This window comes from Vanessa cardui, chromosome 9 (assembly GCF_905220365.1).
Source record: "Vanessa cardui chromosome 9, ilVanCard2.1, whole genome shotgun sequence".
Lineage (NCBI taxonomy): Eukaryota > Metazoa > Arthropoda > Insecta > Lepidoptera > Nymphalidae > Vanessa > Vanessa cardui.
The window spans coordinates 12,523,357-12,542,847 of record NC_061131.1 but is presented as its reverse complement, the minus strand read 5'-3'; the positions used below and the strand labels follow the sequence as shown (position 1 = coordinate 12,542,847).

At 32.5% G+C, this 19,491-nt stretch overlaps 1 protein-coding gene across 3 annotated transcripts in view; it reads left to right on the top strand.

Annotated features, from left to right (window-relative positions):
• LOC124532652 (calcium-binding mitochondrial carrier protein Aralar1) overlaps nucleotides 1–19,491 on the top strand; it is a 30,360-nt gene that overhangs the window by 1,378 nt on the left and 9,491 nt on the right. For all 3 annotated transcript variants that reach the window (XM_047107679.1, XM_047107681.1, XM_047107680.1), the window contains exons 2-7: nucleotides 5,221–5,359; nucleotides 6,041–6,217; nucleotides 7,535–7,626; nucleotides 9,199–9,393; nucleotides 13,651–13,889; nucleotides 17,871–17,961. In XM_047107679.1, coding sequence (XP_046963635.1) covers nucleotides 5,221–5,359; nucleotides 6,041–6,217; nucleotides 7,535–7,626; nucleotides 9,199–9,393; nucleotides 13,651–13,889; nucleotides 17,871–17,961 — 933 coding nt within the window. The remainder of the gene's footprint in view (nucleotides 1–5,220; nucleotides 5,360–6,040; nucleotides 6,218–7,534; nucleotides 7,627–9,198; nucleotides 9,394–13,650; nucleotides 13,890–17,870; nucleotides 17,962–19,491) is intronic.

Here is a 19,491-nt window from a genome sequence, read left to right as displayed (position 1 = left end):
GCATTGTCATCAGATTATTATATAATAATAATCTTTATAAGCAATTGTAAAAGATAACCTATCTTGATTCCCATTTATTGTTAAAACATTTATCTTTAAGTGATATTCTGTAGACAGTATTTGTTCTTTATTTAAAAAAAAAAAACAATTGACTGCCGAAGATATTTACTTCAAAAAACACAACTGGTCAAAATAAAAGAAAAATATTAAAATGTATACAAAAAGAAGGTGATATATTGACACACTTATAATACTCCTGTAAATTTAATTATATATGAAAATATGAATGCATTTATTTGTATATTGAGTTTATTAATTCTATTTAGTAGATATATTTACTGAACTATCATGTAATATAATGCCTATACATATATAGACATAATACATTTGCAGAAAGCAGTATCATTTGATGCACCATATAGATATTTATGGTTTATATGATATAAGGTGATGAAAACTGATGGGTAATTTTCATTAAGATATCATTAAGCTTGTCCTATGTATAATTTACATAGTTTTAACATTTTTGTCAAAGGCAATTCAAATCTGAATATTTCATGGCACCGCAAAGCGAAGGTGGATGCATTGAGTGGACTTTTGAAAGCTAGCTTTAAATCTTGTTCTGAATATGAATGAAATGTTTCATGATTTAGTTATATGAAATGTAAAGATATTCTAGATTGAAATTCCGTGAGAGGAAAATGGTTATTGTTTTATTATTAGTGTCCTTCTCTTTATATGTGCTTGCAATTCATTTTTATTGACATTTGTAAGCAAATTATAATTTTATATTTATGAGAGGTGTACGATAATTATATTAAATTTAATAGTCGGCTTACGGGAATAAAATAATGCTCATGTTTTGTTAGGTGCCCATATATTATAAAAGTTATTTAATACAGTTTAAAATATCATTAACTGGCTTCTTCTCGTCACAGAGTAAATAGCTAATCATCTCTTAAACAATAACAAATAATACCCTCCATAGTCTGGATATAATTAGTTACTTGAATATTTATTTGTATGAATGAATAGGGCTACTCGGTTTGGTTTAAAAATAGACATTTCAATAGTGTCTTATATTTCTGATAATTAAACTCAGAGGTAGGTGATTTAAATATGAAGGAGATAAACTAATAATTACAGAATGTCTGAGCTCTTCAAACCAAGCTCTTGATCCGAATTGACTTTAGATTAGCAACACACAGTATTTCATCAAAGGTTGTTAAATAAATCGAGTAAAATACCACCAACATTAAATATGGTAGAACCATCTTACGGATTAATGTATTTTTTGAAAGAACTATTTCATGAAGTGTAACTACAGGCACAAGGGACATAATATCTTAGTTCCCAAGGTTGGTGGCACATTGACGATGTAAGGAATAGTTAATATTTCTTACAGCTTCATTGTCTATGAGTGATGGTGACCACTTACCATCAGGTGGCCTATATGCTCGTCCTCCAACCTATACCATAAAAAAAAAAGTTTCGTCCATTAGAAGGACGTTTATTGGAAACATCCTTCCTTGAGATTTCAGATATATAAATATATTAAAATAAAATGTATCTTCCAAAAATCTCGGTTTTAAATTAATTAAGCTGACAGCAGATAATGCAAGATAAGCTTCAAACCTTAAGAATAAAACCCCTTTCTAGTCTAGCAATGGGCGATTTATGTACTAGCAGCTTACTATACAAGATCAATATTGCATAATTATTTTGGCATGCATTGCATGTAAACAACCTTGAACTCTTTTTAATACAACAAAGTAATTCTTAATTTAAAAATTTGAATTAAGAATATGTCAGATGTGTTTTGAATCAAACAGCTTTTTATTGCCGCATGTCAATAATCGAGCTACAGTTACTCGACAAAGATCTTTTGCTTTTTGTTAAGATTGCGTTGAATGAAATAATACGTTTCGTATGAGAGTGGTTTTATTTCGTTTGGGTTAAAAGCTCAGAATTTCAAAGACACGGTCGATAAATTACTTGATAATTTGTGTCAATTCTCATCAGTGGCCCTAGTGTTCGGAAATTTCGTACTCGGCAGTGATTGTTCCTTTTTGCCTCGGAGAAAACGCAGTCGTTCATCCTGAACCTAAACTTTATAATAACTCTGAAATAGAGAATATACTTGTGTTTACATTCGTGTGTAACAAATCACTCAATTTTTGTGAGTTTTCACTGTGGTGGTAACGAAAGTAATTACGAAATTTATATAAATGTAATAAATTTTAAATATTTCAATGACTCATACTACTCTTAATGAAATAATGCCAATAATCATCAATCAATAAATAATCCACCTTATCTTTACCATAAAAAAGATAACTAAGTCTTTTTGTTTTTCTCGTTATAATAAACTTACTGAACTTTACTGAACTTTACTTTAAATTTCACTCTGTACAATGTCCATATAAAATTGCTTATAATATTCCCCTTAAATATTTTTTTTTTTTTTACAAATAATCCAATTTGTTCGTCGTGATTGGGGTGATTAATTTTTCTGCCAGTGTTCTCTAACAGTTTCCCCGTTGAATCGCAATTTCATTCAACGGGGAAACGCTGACCAGTGACCACTCTCTTGCCAACATTCCACGCGCTCATGATTTTTAACGTAGCTATTTTTACTCTTCATTTGTATATACTTATGTAGATCATTATTCAGACTACTATTTTAAAATTGGAAGAACCGTCTTGCATAATTATTATTGGATAATAATATTTTTTTTTTTATTTGGATTACTGATATCTGCCTTTTGTAAAGCATGAGTTTTTTTAGGTGCAATGTTTTTCGGTCTGCTTTACGTTTAGTAAAAAAAACAATCGGCTTTTAATTATAGTTTTGTAAATTGACTCAAAATAATAATTGAATACAGATTCAAACGTACAAATAATTCTATAAGATTATACGTATGCTTTATTCTTAAAGCGTCTACAGATAAAATATACACAATTACGAATGTTATAATCTCTTTATTGACAATGATTATTATGTTGCTTACATTTTTTTTTAAGTTTGATTTTTATGTATAATTTTACTATTTACTATATTAAATTTCGTCCGGCGGGGGATTGCGTATAACAATTTCAAACATCTGCTTACTATGTTTAAAAAAAAAATATATATATATATATATATATATATATATATATATATATATATATATATATATATATATAGGTAGTATTATTATGTATATAATTATGCTTAGGAAAACTGACGGGCAAATAGGAAATCTATATAAATGTTCATTATAATTTAAAGCATTTCCCATTTTTTAATTAAATTCATGTTTTCAGGTTGTTCATTCAATGCAATGTTAAAAGAATATTTGTTAGTGTTATCGATTTGACTCACTACCGAAATCGATTTTATGACATTAAAATTAGGTATTAAAGAAAAGTAATAAAATTGGTAGTGTAAAATAAAACGGTAAATTTATTTATTAGGTATCAATTAATACAAAAAAAGACTTGAACGGGAATTTTTTTTTTATTTAAGAATGTTCAATAATATTTTTATTTCAAATATAATAATAATAGCGCAAAAATAGGGACTTAAAATTAAAAACACACGTAATTTTCTAATATAAATCATAATCACACGGGTTAAAAAAAACCTAAATAAAATAGATGTTTTTGACAATCAGTAAGTAATGCTTATATTCAAGATTAGCGAAAATTAATCCCTTAATAAAGATGGCGAAAGTAACTCTGTTTCCTCCTCACACAAACCTGATTTAGATGAAATTTGATGTGTAGATAATTTAAGTCCTGGTGAAGGACATAGACTTATTATTCACCCCTCGAGGGTGTAAAATGGGGAATGATGGTTTTTAACTACCACTATAGATAAAGTTTTATACACGGGTAAAGACACAGAAGCAGCTTGCATATTATGTTCTCATAAAGTAGGTATTTAAAATTAATCAGTCCAATGACTGCTACTTGTTGCTACGCGCTTAATCAGTCTATATTCGTAATATATAAATTAGTGTGGGCATGTAATTTTCATTTAATTTTGACAGGCCAAATTTTTTTCATTCAAAAAAAAGTTCAGTCGTTATGTTTTTTATTTCTTACATCGATTGTTTGTCATTTGAATCGAATTTCGGTTCATATATGAATAGCCGATTTGAACAATCAAAAAGTCTACATGAATTGAAGAAGCCTTGAAAACATTATATTATTTGGATAAGAATTTAAACAGAAGTATGAATAATGTTGTCTAATTTTGGTCGGTATTTCTATAGTTGTAAAAAGTAATTATTGTGACATAACAATAATAGCTTTATATAATATTTGGTTTGGCTACATATGTTCTTTGATATTGTAGAACATTTGTTCTATCATCAATAGTTTCCGCAGCGCATGCGACGAAAGACGCTTAGGACATTTCTTGGGTTACGTTGTTTAAGTTTTAAAAAGAATCCCTAACTTATCATGCAATATAGGCTATGTTATTCAGGGTAAATGTAGCTCTGAAGTGATGAAACGTTTTGAAATCGGCACAGTAGTTTTTGACTACATACTTTTTAAATTAAAAAAAAAAAAATCTTCCTTATAATGTTTACTATTATAAAGAGGATTTAGTATAGATAATAGAATCCAATAATATTTAAAGAAGATCGTTTTTATTCAGGATTATTTTATAGATATATTTATTAGGATTAATTTGAATTTAGAATAAGTATCCGAATATTAATAGCTTTGTAATGTACATATGCTAGAATACATAAAAATGCTAAGCTGGTAGGCCTTTGGCTACCGAGAACTACCGGATTAGGGATATAGTTATTGATAAAAATTCATTACATGACCTCGCTTGCTGTGCACTTAACTAACAATCATTGCCAGTAGAGTCAGAATCTATCAAACCACAAAATATAAACCAGCAGACATAAATTAAAGTGATGGAATTGTATTTATTACCTTTTGTTCTGAATAATAAAAAAAAATACGTATGCTTTTTTGACGCTTACTTATAGTATTTGTTTTATCGAATGGAAACCCAAAAAAAAATCGTTCTTTTTTTAAATGTATTGTAACATAATATTTCGATTTTTAAATTTTATCTACCTCTGGTTTTTTTTTCAATTGTCTCGTCTATAATTAGCGCAAAGACCTCAATTGTTTTGTTCTGTGTATTTAGCTGTTATTTTTTTTTTCAATAACCGGTGTTTCTTTTTATAGCTCATTATTATTTTTCAGGGGGCTGGTTATTTGAAACGAGCCGACACAGACAAACTTTATGAAATATTCTCGAAGTATGCAACGGTAGAGAAAAATGGCGAGAAACATATCACTAGTGAAGATTTCGTTCGAAAGTTCCTTGGGTTGTTTGATGAAGGTATAGTAGCTTTTATAGATGACTGTTGGGCATACATAAATAATACACAATCTTATTCTGGTTTAATTAACAATTTATTAACATAAGAATTAACAACATTAAATATACAAATATGAACTAAAACTAGTTACTGTATAAATCTTGACCGCGTGGAGTGGTGGCAAGAATGCTAGCAGCATTTCCCCGTTGAATCGCAATTCCGATCCTCTGGGCAAAAATCGAACCAGCCCTCCTGTCACCAGTGGAGGCAATGAGGCGAGGTGTTATACTTTTGATGAAGCTTTTTGCACCACTACTCCAAGGGCCAAGCGTTTTGTTTTCTGGTTTTAATTATATATTTTTTAATTAAACCGATTGTAGATGTCGTTCTTATCGTTTTAATTCCATACGACAATGGCGTTATAATGGTGAGTGATTGGATGTCGAGAGAGTGAACTTAAAGAGCGTTTAATAAATTTGCAGTATTTAATAAATTGTTACAACAATTTATACTTACAACTTAATTGATAATTACAGTATCAAAATTGTTGATCACAGTATTTCATATTAATCATATCTGCCGTGGCTAAGTATCAAAATTATTCATGGCAGTATTTGAAGAGAATTTGAAATGATAGTTTTGGGACTTATTATCACACGTGTCTATAATTTACGGTGCAAAATTATTATTATTATTTCCAGATGACTACAACAAGGAATCGGTCAAGCTCATTGCGGGCATCGTCGACATGGACAAGGATGGTTACATATCGTTCTCAGAGTTCCAGGCCTTCGAGGGCTTGCTCTGTGTACCGGACGCCCTCTACAAAACAGCATTCCAACTCTTCGACACCAATGGAAATGGACTTGTTGCCTTTGGTAAGCCATACATTTTTTCTTATGTAATTCAAACTTTTTAGAATTGCTAGTACTCATTTATTTATATTTTTTATATTATTTAGTAATTGCCTAGTCTTCCTAAAGGTAGGCAACCTTGGGCGAAATCGGCGACGTAATCATATTTAACTAACAGTAGATTTCGGTTCGGTGGGACAAAATGTGTGTGTGATAAAAGCTGATGATCTTTACTTTTACAGCATATTATAATGTGCTTAATTTGTGTTTATAATTCATCTCGTGCTCGGCGAAGGAAAACATCGTGAGCAAACCTGCATGTCTCAAATTTCATACGGTAACAGTACTAGCTTGTTAGGTTAGGTCTTATGTCATTATTATAAAAAACGCTTTATAGGATTATAATGAATGTGAATTAAAAATACATTACGTTGTTCCAATCCACGTGGAAAGAAACAAAATTTAAATTAACAAGCATATATTTTAGCATAAGATAATGTTAGTATGTATCTGCTGTGTATGTGATAATGATATTGAGAATTGAGATGTTACATACGACACCTAAGTGACACTAATGTTATGTTTAGCGTTACCTAGATAAATATATATGTTACCAGCCAAACTAGGTTGTCCTAGGCCAAATCGGATCATCCTACGCGTGAAGGATATACTATTTTAGCCCGCGAAATCTAGTTTAGCTTAGTGACAGAAGTAAAATACAAGGTAATCTACCTATCAACAACATAATTGTAAATAGTTATCAAAAAATTAGCCTAATGTAACTACGCTAAACTGATTGTGCCTAAAGTCATAAACCTCTTATAAAAATATACAAATACAATACAAGAACGTTATATTAATGCATGTTACATCAATAGTCTGAATTGAGTGTATGTGAAACTGCTAAGCGCATCTTTTTTATAGTAGTGGTATGCTGGTAGGTCTACATCCAAATTGGCCACATGGTAAATGATCACCACAGCCCATAGACATAATGACAAGATATCTTTAACCGTTACTGTTAAGGTACCATTTTCTTATATATTTTTTAAATGGGACATCTGAATACCTTCAAAATGGTGACCACCCAGACAAGTCGGTGGTCGGTGTAAGAATCATTAATCATATTTTAAATTGCCAATGCACCACCTACTGTTTTATTCCAGTTTTAATGGTGAGTCAGTGTAACTACAGGTAATTTTTGCTCTCATGGCTCTATGTAATGCCAATGTATATGTAAAGAGGTGGTCCATCCACTCAAATCTCCTTGCTGCGGTTTGCTGGCTGTAAATAAAATAATATATGGCTGTTATGTAAAATAAACGTATTGAATTTTCACAGATGAGTTCGCGGAAGTCATGCGCAAGACGGCGCTCCACAAGAAATTACCATTCAACATGGAAAGCACCTTCGTCCGATTGTACTTTGGAAAGGTAATATTTGTCATATTTTTCTGACTTCTAGCGTGCTAATCACCTCTCTTGTTCGACTGCATAGAGTCAGTAACTTTACAAAGAGAGTTATCACTCTCTTTGTAAAGCTATAGACTTATCAGATTACCCCCCCCCCCCCTCTTACTATTTTTCTCTTATGTTGAATTTTAAAAAAATACGCTATCTGACATACATCACACTGGCACTCTTTGTCGTTTCTTCTCAGGTTTTTTTATAGTTGGACAGTTAATAAGTTAGCGCTTCTTTTTTGAGTAAAGAAATTTGATTTTTACTCTAGATGTTTCATAGGGTTAATTTATGTTAAATAGTATATTCAGTTAAGCTGTTTTTCAATTACTTTGACTATATCGTGTATTTAATTGTGAATGATTCATAAATCACATTTTAAACAATTCAAACCTGTTCTTACAAGACTACTAGAATTAATATGTGATTTTCTTTCGCGATGCTGCGTCATAGCTGCACTTAGGTAGATCCGCTGCCGTTGAGGGGACCTTCCCAACTAATTGTAACATTGAATACTAATTCGTTATCTATATTAATAAATTAAACCATTTGTTCCATCAAATATATGTACTAGAATATTTTGTCTTTGTAATTAATATCATTAAAAGTAAAACTGGAGTTATAAGTCAACTAATTGAAACGAAATGTCATGTCAGATTCCACTAATGTGAGCATAGTTAATTTCGCAATTAAAGCGTTTACTAAGAAAGGATACTTGGTAATTTGAACGTATGGGAAAACTGTTTGAATTGGAAATGATTTAAACCATGTAAGTATTATCATGGTTGATTGATCTTCTCACCCTGTCCTAAAAGACAAGGATGTCTCAGCCTGGCTGTGCTATACATTAGTCAGGAAAAATGTATATGTAAAGCCTGTTAATGGAGTTTAATATAGTAACAGTCAATATAAATATATGTAATTGCATAATTGAGATCGAGTCGAGATGGCCCAGTGGTTAGAACGCGTGCATCTTAACCGATGATTGCGGGTTCAAACCCAGGCAAGCACCGCTGATTCATGTGCTTAATTTGTTTTTATAATTCATCTCGTGCTCAGCGGTGAAGGAAAACATCGTGAGGAAACCTGCATGTGACAAATTTCATAGAAATTCTGCCACATGTGTATTTCACCAACCCGCATTGTGGTGGAATATGTTCCAAACCTTCTTCTCAAAAGGAGAGGAGGCTTTTATAAATAATAAATAATAATAATAATAAATATGAGACAACATCACATACATTGCTCTGCTCCCAATGTAAGTAGCTAAAGTACTTGTGTTACGGAACATCAGAAGCAACGACGGTACCACAAACACCCAGACCCAAGACAACATAGAAAACAAATGATAATCTACATTGACTCGGCCGGGAATCGAACCCAGGACCTCGGAGTCGCGTACCCATGAAAACCGGTGTACACACCACTTGACCAAGGAGGTCGTCGGCCTTTAGCCCAGCAGTGGGAATTTACAGGCTGTTGTTGTTGTTGTTGTATAATTGAGACGAGTGAATAACTTAATTGACATAATATTTTGTCCTCCAGGATAAGAAACGTTTGGTAACCTATCCCGAGTTCAGTCAATTCCTTCACGACTTCCACGAGGAGTATGGAGTGGAGGCTTTCAAGAAGTGCGACAAGGACGGCACCGGCTTCATCACCGCCGGCGACTTTAGGGATATCATGCTTAGCGTGAAGAATCACCTGCTAACTAAGGAATTGAAGAACAAAGTTATCATGGTAAGTTACTACATATTATTATTATTATTTATTTAATAATAAATAAATAAATAAATATTGGACAACATCACATACATTACTCTGATCCCAATGTAAGTAGCTGAAGCACTTGTGTTATGGAAATCAGAAGTAACGAAGGTACCACAAACACCCAGACCCAAGACAATATAGAAAACTAATGAATTTTCTACATCGACTCGGCCGGGAATCGAACCCGGGACCTCGGAGTGGCGTACCCATGAAAACCGGTGTACACACCACTCGACCACGGAGGTCGTCAAACTAACTTAACTAACTCTTTATTGCACACCAAATATACATAAAGAAACAAGATATATTTTTTCAAACAAAATTGGCCAAGCAAAAGGCGGTCTTATGGCTTATAAGTCATTTCTTCCAGACAACCTTTGGGTTAGAAGGATAATGCGTATGGAAGTTACTACAGTAAGTTACTACATGGTATAAAACAAAGTCGCTTTCTCTTTCCCTATATCCCTTTTGTATGATTAAATCTTTAAAAATAGACAACGGATTTTGATGCGGTTTTTTTAATAGATAGAGTGATTCGAGAGGAAGGTTTTTGTATATAATACATAGACTATATAGTAAAGGAACACTGATATCTTTAGAAGTTTCTAATGTGATGTCGTAAAGAAACAAATTCTGTAGTATATTTAGTATCAGTATTGCACCCGTGCGAAGCAGGGGTGGAACGCTAGTATTTTATAAGACATAAACTAAACAACTTGGAAAACACTGGTCGAGAAAAAAAATGGCGTTTTGAAAGACGGTTGTGTTTTGTTTCGATCATGTAACTTCAGACGCCATTGACATAACATCTTATCGTCCAAGGTGAAGGCGCTTTATTTATCTTTTACACTACCAATGTCTTTGTACTGAGTGATGGTGATGATTAAGTACCATCAGGGCATCAGGCCCATATGATCACCTGCCTATTAATTCAGAGGTGATAATTTATACAGAGTTTTGTATGTAACTAGGTCGAAATGCAGCACATGTTTCTCGCACGCGAATTCTTATTAACATATAAATATTTAGTTAAAACTCATAGGTAGAATGTTGTCGCTAGGAATTGTAGGTATTATACTCATAAGAACTATGCATACTATATTTAATCAAGATATTGACTATGTAGCCCGTTTCAATTTTAAGCGTTTTATCAGTTGATCTTTTTTAATCAAAAAGGTACATTCGGTGTAAGAAAAAGTTCGATACCTTAAGATCTATTTTCGCGTGCTCAGTATGAGCGATAATCTGCTTTACCGATCGAGAATGACATATTGCGTCGCAATGATTTGATGTTTAGATTCAAAAGGTACTAAGAGTTTAAGACTTGATAAAGGAATTAATTTAAAAACTGACGACGTTTTTCTTACTCTGACTGTTCATATTCCACCACGCTGCACCAATGCGAGTTGGTAGATTAGCATGTGGCAGAATTTACTCGAGATGAATTATAAACACATATGGAAAAATCAGTGATACTTGTATTCGCAATCATCGGTTAAGATGTACGCGTTCTAACCACTGGGTTATCTCGGCTCGCAAAAGAGTTCGGAACGACGACTCCTTACAACATGTTATGTCATACTTATGGCAATAAAGTATAGATTTTAACCGGTTTTGACCGGTTTAATTTAGATACGGGATTCACTTCTGGATGGATATTTCCAGATTTATTCCAATTTTATTTATATTAGTCATTCACATTGAGCTTATTGAAATAAATACTCGATAAGACTGTTGTCATGTCGCTTTGACGTCACAATTTGGGCGGCAGAGGTCAAAGCATCGCAACTGGAATTTTGTGGTGTTTTGTTATATAAATATATTTTAATACAACTCATTGTATGGCGTGAGATAGTCATATGTTGCGGCATTCAATCTTACCATTGGTTAGCAACATCGAATTGACCAACTATCTGATAATAAACGAAAACAGCCTTTCCTTTTTATTCAATTACTCTCATAGTCAAATATCCTGACATATTCCATAATTAAAATGGTGGTCTTCTCGGAACATAACGATTCAAAAGTTTATGTAAAGTAAAGTAAAGTAACAGCCTGTAAATTTCCCACTGCCACTGGGATAAAGCCTCCTCTTCCATTAAGGAGAGGGTTTGGAACATATTCCATCACTCTGTTCCAATGCGGGTTGGTGGAATGCACATGTGGCAGAATTTCGATGAAATTAGACACATGCAGGTTTCTTTGTTTTGTGGATTTTTTGATTTTACACGATAGACTTATCTATACCAAAGTGTATGTATGTGTGTGTATCCTTTCGTAACCTAACTGAAAGAAATACTAAAACCATACATACAAAAATTATGTCAGAAAAAACAACGTCTTCTTTAAAAGGGTTTTAGTATTTTTATATGTTTGTACAAGTTGCTACGATGGAAATCGTGGAATTAATACTTGTTGACTTCCAGGCAGGATAAATTACATGCATACATGTAACATGTGTACATAAATATTTAATGTATTTAACTAACATGACTGTATTTTTAAATGTTGAAAAAGAGCAACTAAGAGTAACTTGCCGGTTCTTACTTACTTCACTTAATATAGTTGTTAAATGACGATTTAAAAGTGCTTGTAAATGCCTACTTGAATAAAGTATATTTTGATTTGATTCCTAGTTGAATCCGTATTGAATTTAGACTTATTAATGTTATTGTTAATAAAAAATATAAATTTGTCAATTTGTTACACCGTCAAAGCGATGTACGATAAGATACGTTAAATTGCAATCAATATTTACGTGATTGAAGGTGCATGATAATGTCTCAGCCGAGTACAAGTGTACCGATACATGTCACGCTACACATAAATATTATGATTTAAAACACGCTAATAGCATTTCTTGTCGGAGATTTTCGAGAATCGTCTTTATTGAGATTATGATTGGTACAACATTACGTATTAACTAAAAAATATTTTTGATAAATTCGTTAAAGAAATCAGAAATCGGTATATTTATACCAACTCGACATTTTTCAAAAGTCAAATTGACGTACCGTATGTTGAGATACCCTGCGCAATCAAAAATAAAAAAAAAATTGGTAGCCGCTTTCCGTCATTGATCATGACGTCATATACTATTAAACAAAATCATTCCATATTCAAAATATCGCAGAAGCAAAATAGCGGGCAATAATTTCGACATAACATTGACATCGGCTCTTGACGCAAAACCGTGACACTGAAGTCATAGTGTGGATAACGTTATCGTATCGATAAAAATGTCTTTTTGTTTATCTTTCACACCATTATCGATATTACATAGACGATGTCGCTCGTGTAATAATCTTAATTGGCTGTAGCAACTTTCAACAACTTTATTGAATGTTTATTTTTTTATTACTTAATTAATATAGAAAATATATTAATTTATATATATCGATACTAACTCTGTTTATCAGTCTGCCTGTCTGTCGCTCTAGCACAGCCAAAACAATGAGTCGATTTTAATGAACTTTGTTATGCAAGCAAGGTCCTAGGATTTTTTGCACCTAATATCTAACGATTAACCGTTAAACAACACTAATAGGCAAGTAGTACCTTATTTATATAAAAAACACACGCTGGGACACTGATTGATTTTGACCTCTTTAGAAAGACCGGACAAATTTAATAATTTGAGTTTAATCTGAACGCTTAATTTTCACTACTGAGTATCAGCTGCCACAGATTGAAACCTCCAGTTTTTCAAACGTTGATCAAACTCAGATTAACTATGAGTTAAACTCAGATTGTATCATAGTTAATCTGAGATTGATCAACGTTACGAAAATGGAGCAAATCTTCAACTATTCAGGGTTTATGAACATTTTGGATTTTAGGATAAATTGCTAGGACAATATTATCTATGATTTAATTTTAAATTGAATCTAATGTTAGTCTCTTTGTTAATAAATATAAAAAATGGTTTGTTATAATATTTGCCACAGACTAGATGCGTCATTGTTTGCATATAAATTATATGTTATGCCTATAGGGCAGGGGATTCCTTACTTTTCACGGTAGCATGCGTAAGCGATCCCGTGGCGTCCGCCGAAAGACGGAGAGGGTACCGTTGGTTTTTTAGTGGGTAAACCCGGCGTACTTGTCCCACACACCCCCCCACTTTCCATCACGTGGGGGAAGCGCGTAAAGCGTTTTTCCAGCGAGAAAAAAAAAGGGGATTCCTTACTATGTCTGCATATATAATTATTTATGTTTATTTTTCAGGCATCAGGCTTCCCTCAAGGCGAGCGCAAAATCAGCTTCCCATACTACATGGCGTTCAATTCTCTCCTCAACAACATGGAGCTGATCAAACGCGTGTACCTCAACGCGACGAACGGACACCGGACATACGAGGTCACGAAGGAAGAGTTCCTGCACTCCGCGCAAATGATGAGTCAGATAACGCCCCTGGAAGTGGACATACTCTTCACTCTCTGCGATATGATGCATCAGACCAACGGGTGAGTTGACAATTACTTTAACAGCCCTGTCTGTAAGCACTATTGCTTAAAGATTCGTTAACAATGATATTCTAATAAACCCATGTTATACCCATACTAAACAACAGAAAAAAATGTGCCGCGTGTGACCGTTTATTTTAGTTTGTTTTTACATTTCGTTACAAGTAAAAAGGATAGCTTGATAAAAACAATAAATAAAAGGGATAACTCGATGTTTTAATTACGCAAAACGTATTACTACGTAATTATGATGTATTATAACGTATTGCTACGTAAAAGAACTTAGGCAAACGTCCCAATTAGGACGTTTTCTAGTCTTCACTTTTTGCGCGTTAATATCTGTTTACTAGAACATCATTGTTCGTTAAGATGTAAATTTGAACTGTCGCTTTTCAATTTGTTTTTTGATAATGTGATGTATGTACGAAAAAACATAAATGTTTTTCCCAAAAAGTGACGTACATTCCATTAATACTAAGAACAAGAATAAACTTGTTACACCAAGTACCCGATTACACAGGGTTAGTAACTCTTTTTTGGGACAATGTATACGTTTTTAAAACAGGATCCCAGAAAACGTTCTTGAAAATTCAAAGGAATTATCAAAAAGAATATTACAAGACATTACAATACATATAATAAAATTCGAGTGTCTGTTTGTAATATTAAAATAGCCCATTTTTACTCAATGCATATGTATGTATACACGGTACATATAACAAAATAATATTTTTTACAATTTTTGTCAGGCTGTCTGTCTGTTTGTTCCGACTAATTTTTGGAACTGCTGGACCGATTTTGATGGGACTTGGATGGGATTGCCAGCGATGGCAGATAAATGATATAATAAGGAGTGACTTAGGCTAAAATAATATTTTTTTTGTTAAATTCAAACGCGTACATAGTCTTGAGCTCAGCTAGTATTTCATACAAATTGGATTAGCATTTGCAAACAGACGAACAAATACTTTTATAATACTCGAGATTATTTGATGATAATGTATTGTGAGTATGCGATAAGCATAATACGGGTTTTATCATACGATCGTTAGAAATATTGATACCTGATTTTATCAGATAATGTTTAGGAAATTATTAATAGACGGACCGGATACTTACTAAGAAAAATATTATTTACATAACTAACAACTTACTGCGGCTTCTCTTGGTCTACATTTAGCGTTTATGATGAGGGACCAGGTTAGGAGATGCTCAGAATAAAAACATTTTTTACTCGGTGGTAGGTCTTTGTGCAAGCCCGTCTGGGTAGGTACCACCCACTCATCAGTTATTCTACCGCCAAATAACAGTACTCAGTATTGTTGTGTTCCGGTTTGAAGGCTGAGTGAGCCAGTGTAACTACAGGTACAAGGGACATAACATCTTAGTTCCCAAGGTTGATGGCACATTGACGATGTAAGGAATATTTAGTATTTCTTACAGCGTCATTGTCTATGGGTGATGGTGACCACTTACCATCAGGTGGCCAATGTGCTCGTCCGCCAATATATAACATAAAAAAAAATCATTTTCATTTATTAAAAAAATCATGTATTGAATATACCCATAGTAATAGGAAATTTACGATTAATAATATCGTGGCTACATGTTAACAATTCTAAATAGTATTTTGGCGTGTAGGCAATCTTGAGATACTGAGGCATATAATATTCAGAGACGGATCCAGATGTAGAGTATGAGGCTAGCCAATACTCAAAGACCGGAGGAATAATATATTTTTATTTACGACATGTCAAGAAGAAAGACAAGACACCTATTCCTTGGACTGACGACTCCGTATATGCTTTTGAACAATGTAAGGAAAGCTTAAAAAGCGCCGTTACATTGTCCTTTCCATCTCAAGACGCTCATATATCACTCATGACTGATTGTTTAATGTATTATAATAATTTAATAATAAATTGTTATGATTTCGTCATGCCAAATATGGAGTACAACTAAAAAGGCGATGTGCTGACGGCACAGTATAAAACACCAGATTTTAATGTAGTTTCATCAATAAACTGAGTGATTTTAGATGTTTATACATATAATGCACGCTTATTATAGAGAGAAAAACTGAACATCTTAACTTTAGGCATACACAAAGTATTATACAATTAATATACGATAACAGTAGTCATATTAAGTCTATAATAAAAAGGGCCGCGCCTTAAGTGACTTTTTTTATTGATATGCAGACTGCCTAACCTATATTTAAAAAGTAATCTGCAAAGCAATTACAATCACTCATTTAATATAATTTAAATGTTATCATATACTCGCGTGATCGATATTTATCCTATAAAGATAACTGGCATTTACAGTAAAAGACTTAACATATAAATTATAATTTTATCAACAATAAATACGTATACATCACAATGATATATCGCCGAATTATCTATTGGGATAAGAGTTATTCTGTAAACAAATTCGAATCTCACCCAAGAACACGAGCATTCATAGTGTGAAATGTGTTATTGGCTAAAATTTTAGAAATACTATGGTACATAATAAGGAATTACTTATACTGGCTAGGGGTGAAAATAATCCATGTATTAAGATAGAACCTCCAATTTTTTCTTCGCTAGACCTTTAAATTTACGGTGTTGAAGCTTATTAGCGCTTAAAATTATAGGATACAGGTATCAAAATAGCGTATCACCATAAGTTGGTTGTCACATTTCACGAATGAGGTATAGTACGACACAACTTAGATGTAGCATCGGTAAATATCGTAAAACCGATCACACCCAAAATAAAAACGCTATCTCAAATTATCAATATTTATTTCTTACGCTAATATAATCTTTACACAAACGTAATAATTTTTAATATCATATGACCTAATATATTCGTCAATTTCACACGTTGACTTAGTTGAACTGACGCGAGAATCTATAGAGACGAATAGCGTCGAATGGCGCGATAGGGAGCTGTTTCTATTGGTTGTGTGAATCGGCAGTAATCGGTTTCATTGCATTTTCCGATGCTACATCTAAGTTGTGTCGTACAGAATCTGAATGCCTACAGAATCCAACAGCTATTGGTGTAAAGAAAATAAATATAATAGAGAAGTTATATCTATACTGTCTATAGATGTTGACTGTCTCAGATATGTTAAAAATAATAATATGTAAAAGATATATGCACTAAGACGACGTATAGGGTTATTATTATTATCGACGTATTGTTTAATAATAATAATGTTAGTACAACATAACTACTTGTACTAATTGTACCACAGTTATAACACATGGATTGACACTTAAATAAGAATATATAATTTTGTAAAGATTTTTTATAGTCTTTGAAAACAGGTCTTCCGAGGCGCCAGCTGATTTATATCAAAACCATCGTTCCGGGTTCGATTCCTGTTTCTAAAAAGTTTGTTAATTAACCTGATTAGGAACGTGACCCTTGTCTGGAAACATATCGACAAAACATTATAAAATGCCAGACATCCAACCCTCATTGGACACGATCAAAAACGAGTTTCAGATTCAACAGATAACTTTTTTTGATTTTTATATTAATTAAGCCTTTTATTTACAATTACTAATCGCTCATGGCGCCATCTAGGCCAATGCGTGGCCTAAGCGTGGACACAATGATACAATTTAAATATATTTAATAACACATATAACAAAAACACCTAACAATTTTTTGGGACAAAATATAGTACACATATATATATAAACGCACGAAGACACTCTCTTCACGTTAAATTAATACCGGCACACATAAATGTGAGTAACGCTCGAGCTTACAATGTATCTTAGTGTGGGTGAGAGTAAAGACAGCAAAAGAAATCAACAACATTATATTTTTAAATTCATTTTTATTTAACATTAACTACTTTCAGAGTGAATAGACCTTAAATTAGGTAACACATAAAACGGTTTTAGTATTTGTTTTCAATAAAACCTATTTGGTTACTGACCAGCACATAAAAAAGTATTTATATATTATTTCCAGGCGGATCATTTACAACGACCTCAACGCTATAACTCCGGAACAGTACTTCAAGCAAGTTACACGTAGAGTTGCAGAAATCAAAGCGGTGTCGGTGAGTACCCCCCTATTTCCCCCCCATGTTCACTACCACCTAACTTTAACACGAGACCTGGACGATTCTTGCAGGAGCCGCGCGAGACTAACGCGATTTTAATGTATGTTTAGACCACTTTAGTCTATATGTTGTTATAAATAAGAGTTATTATCGGAAACATCACTAACTTATCGCTGTGTATTTTTTTCTTTCTTTCAATGCTCAAAAAGGAGGAGGTAAATACGATAAGAGAACCTTTTCGATTAATAGACTTTTTGGAGAGCATCTTGGTGAGTACAAAGGAATATTGGAGTTTATGATGTTTCTATGTATCTTCTTCTGACGGTGAAATTTTGGCTATTCAGACGACGTTCCATATTCAAAATACCCAAACGATTGACACTCTGTGTCTTGCTAACAAAATTCAATCAGCACGTCCATTTATCAGCTAGACCATCGAACGGAAGACTTCCGAAACTTTTATGAATTTGGAAATATCAATTCGCCGTATAAAAATCATATATATGTATTATATGTAATTGTATTAATAAATAGCCAACATCTCGCTATGTTTATCAATTTATCAATAGTTTTCTTTATATATCATTTATATATTAGTTATGATATAACGACACGATGGACAATAAAATTAGGTACCTATAATACAAATGCACTGTGTTGTTTAGTTAATATGAAACCATAATAGTTTTGGACAATAGGCATAAATAAATTATATTATTCTTGTCGTCTGTCGTGTCTTTAAATATCAAAATAAATAAAGCCATATGAATAATCTAATAACTAAATTCATATCAGGAGTATATATTTATATAAATATGAATTAAAAATGGTTACTGTATAAATCTTGACTGCGTGGAATGGTGGCAAGAATGCTAGCAACATTATCCTATTGAATTGCAATCCTTTGGGAAAAAAACAATAATTTTCATAATTTTCATGATGCTTTCTGCATTACTCCAAGGGCCAATTGTTTCAACAGCATATGTTACAAAAAAGTAATTTGATGCAAAAGACGAATATTCGGATTGTTTTTTAAGGTTGATTTATTTATTTCATATGGTTTTATGTACAGGTTGATTTTAAATGTTTAACCACAGCAAAAGCACAGAATTCAGAATCAGCAATTTTAATAAAGAAAACACATTTTTTGCAGTCATTTTTATTTCCAGTATTATATGATTTGTGGTTACATGTTTAAAAAATAAACTTGACATTTCAATATATCACAAAAATATTCTAAATAAGGTAAGGAATTTAGTTTTTTTATTAGTATTTTCTTTATATCACATATTATTAATTATACTGTGCCGATTTTATTGTACTCAATCTCTTAACTAAATCTGATAGGACTAAAAACATTGTTATCTCTTTATCGCGCGAGTTATAAGGATGACATATCTTTTAGTCCTTATAATTTAACTGCTTAAAGATTGTGTAGAAGGAATCTGCATACATTTATAGTTTTCATTTTATTTATAGGTTATTAAAGAGGGTTACATTCGTTTTATTTCATACATACAATCTGTA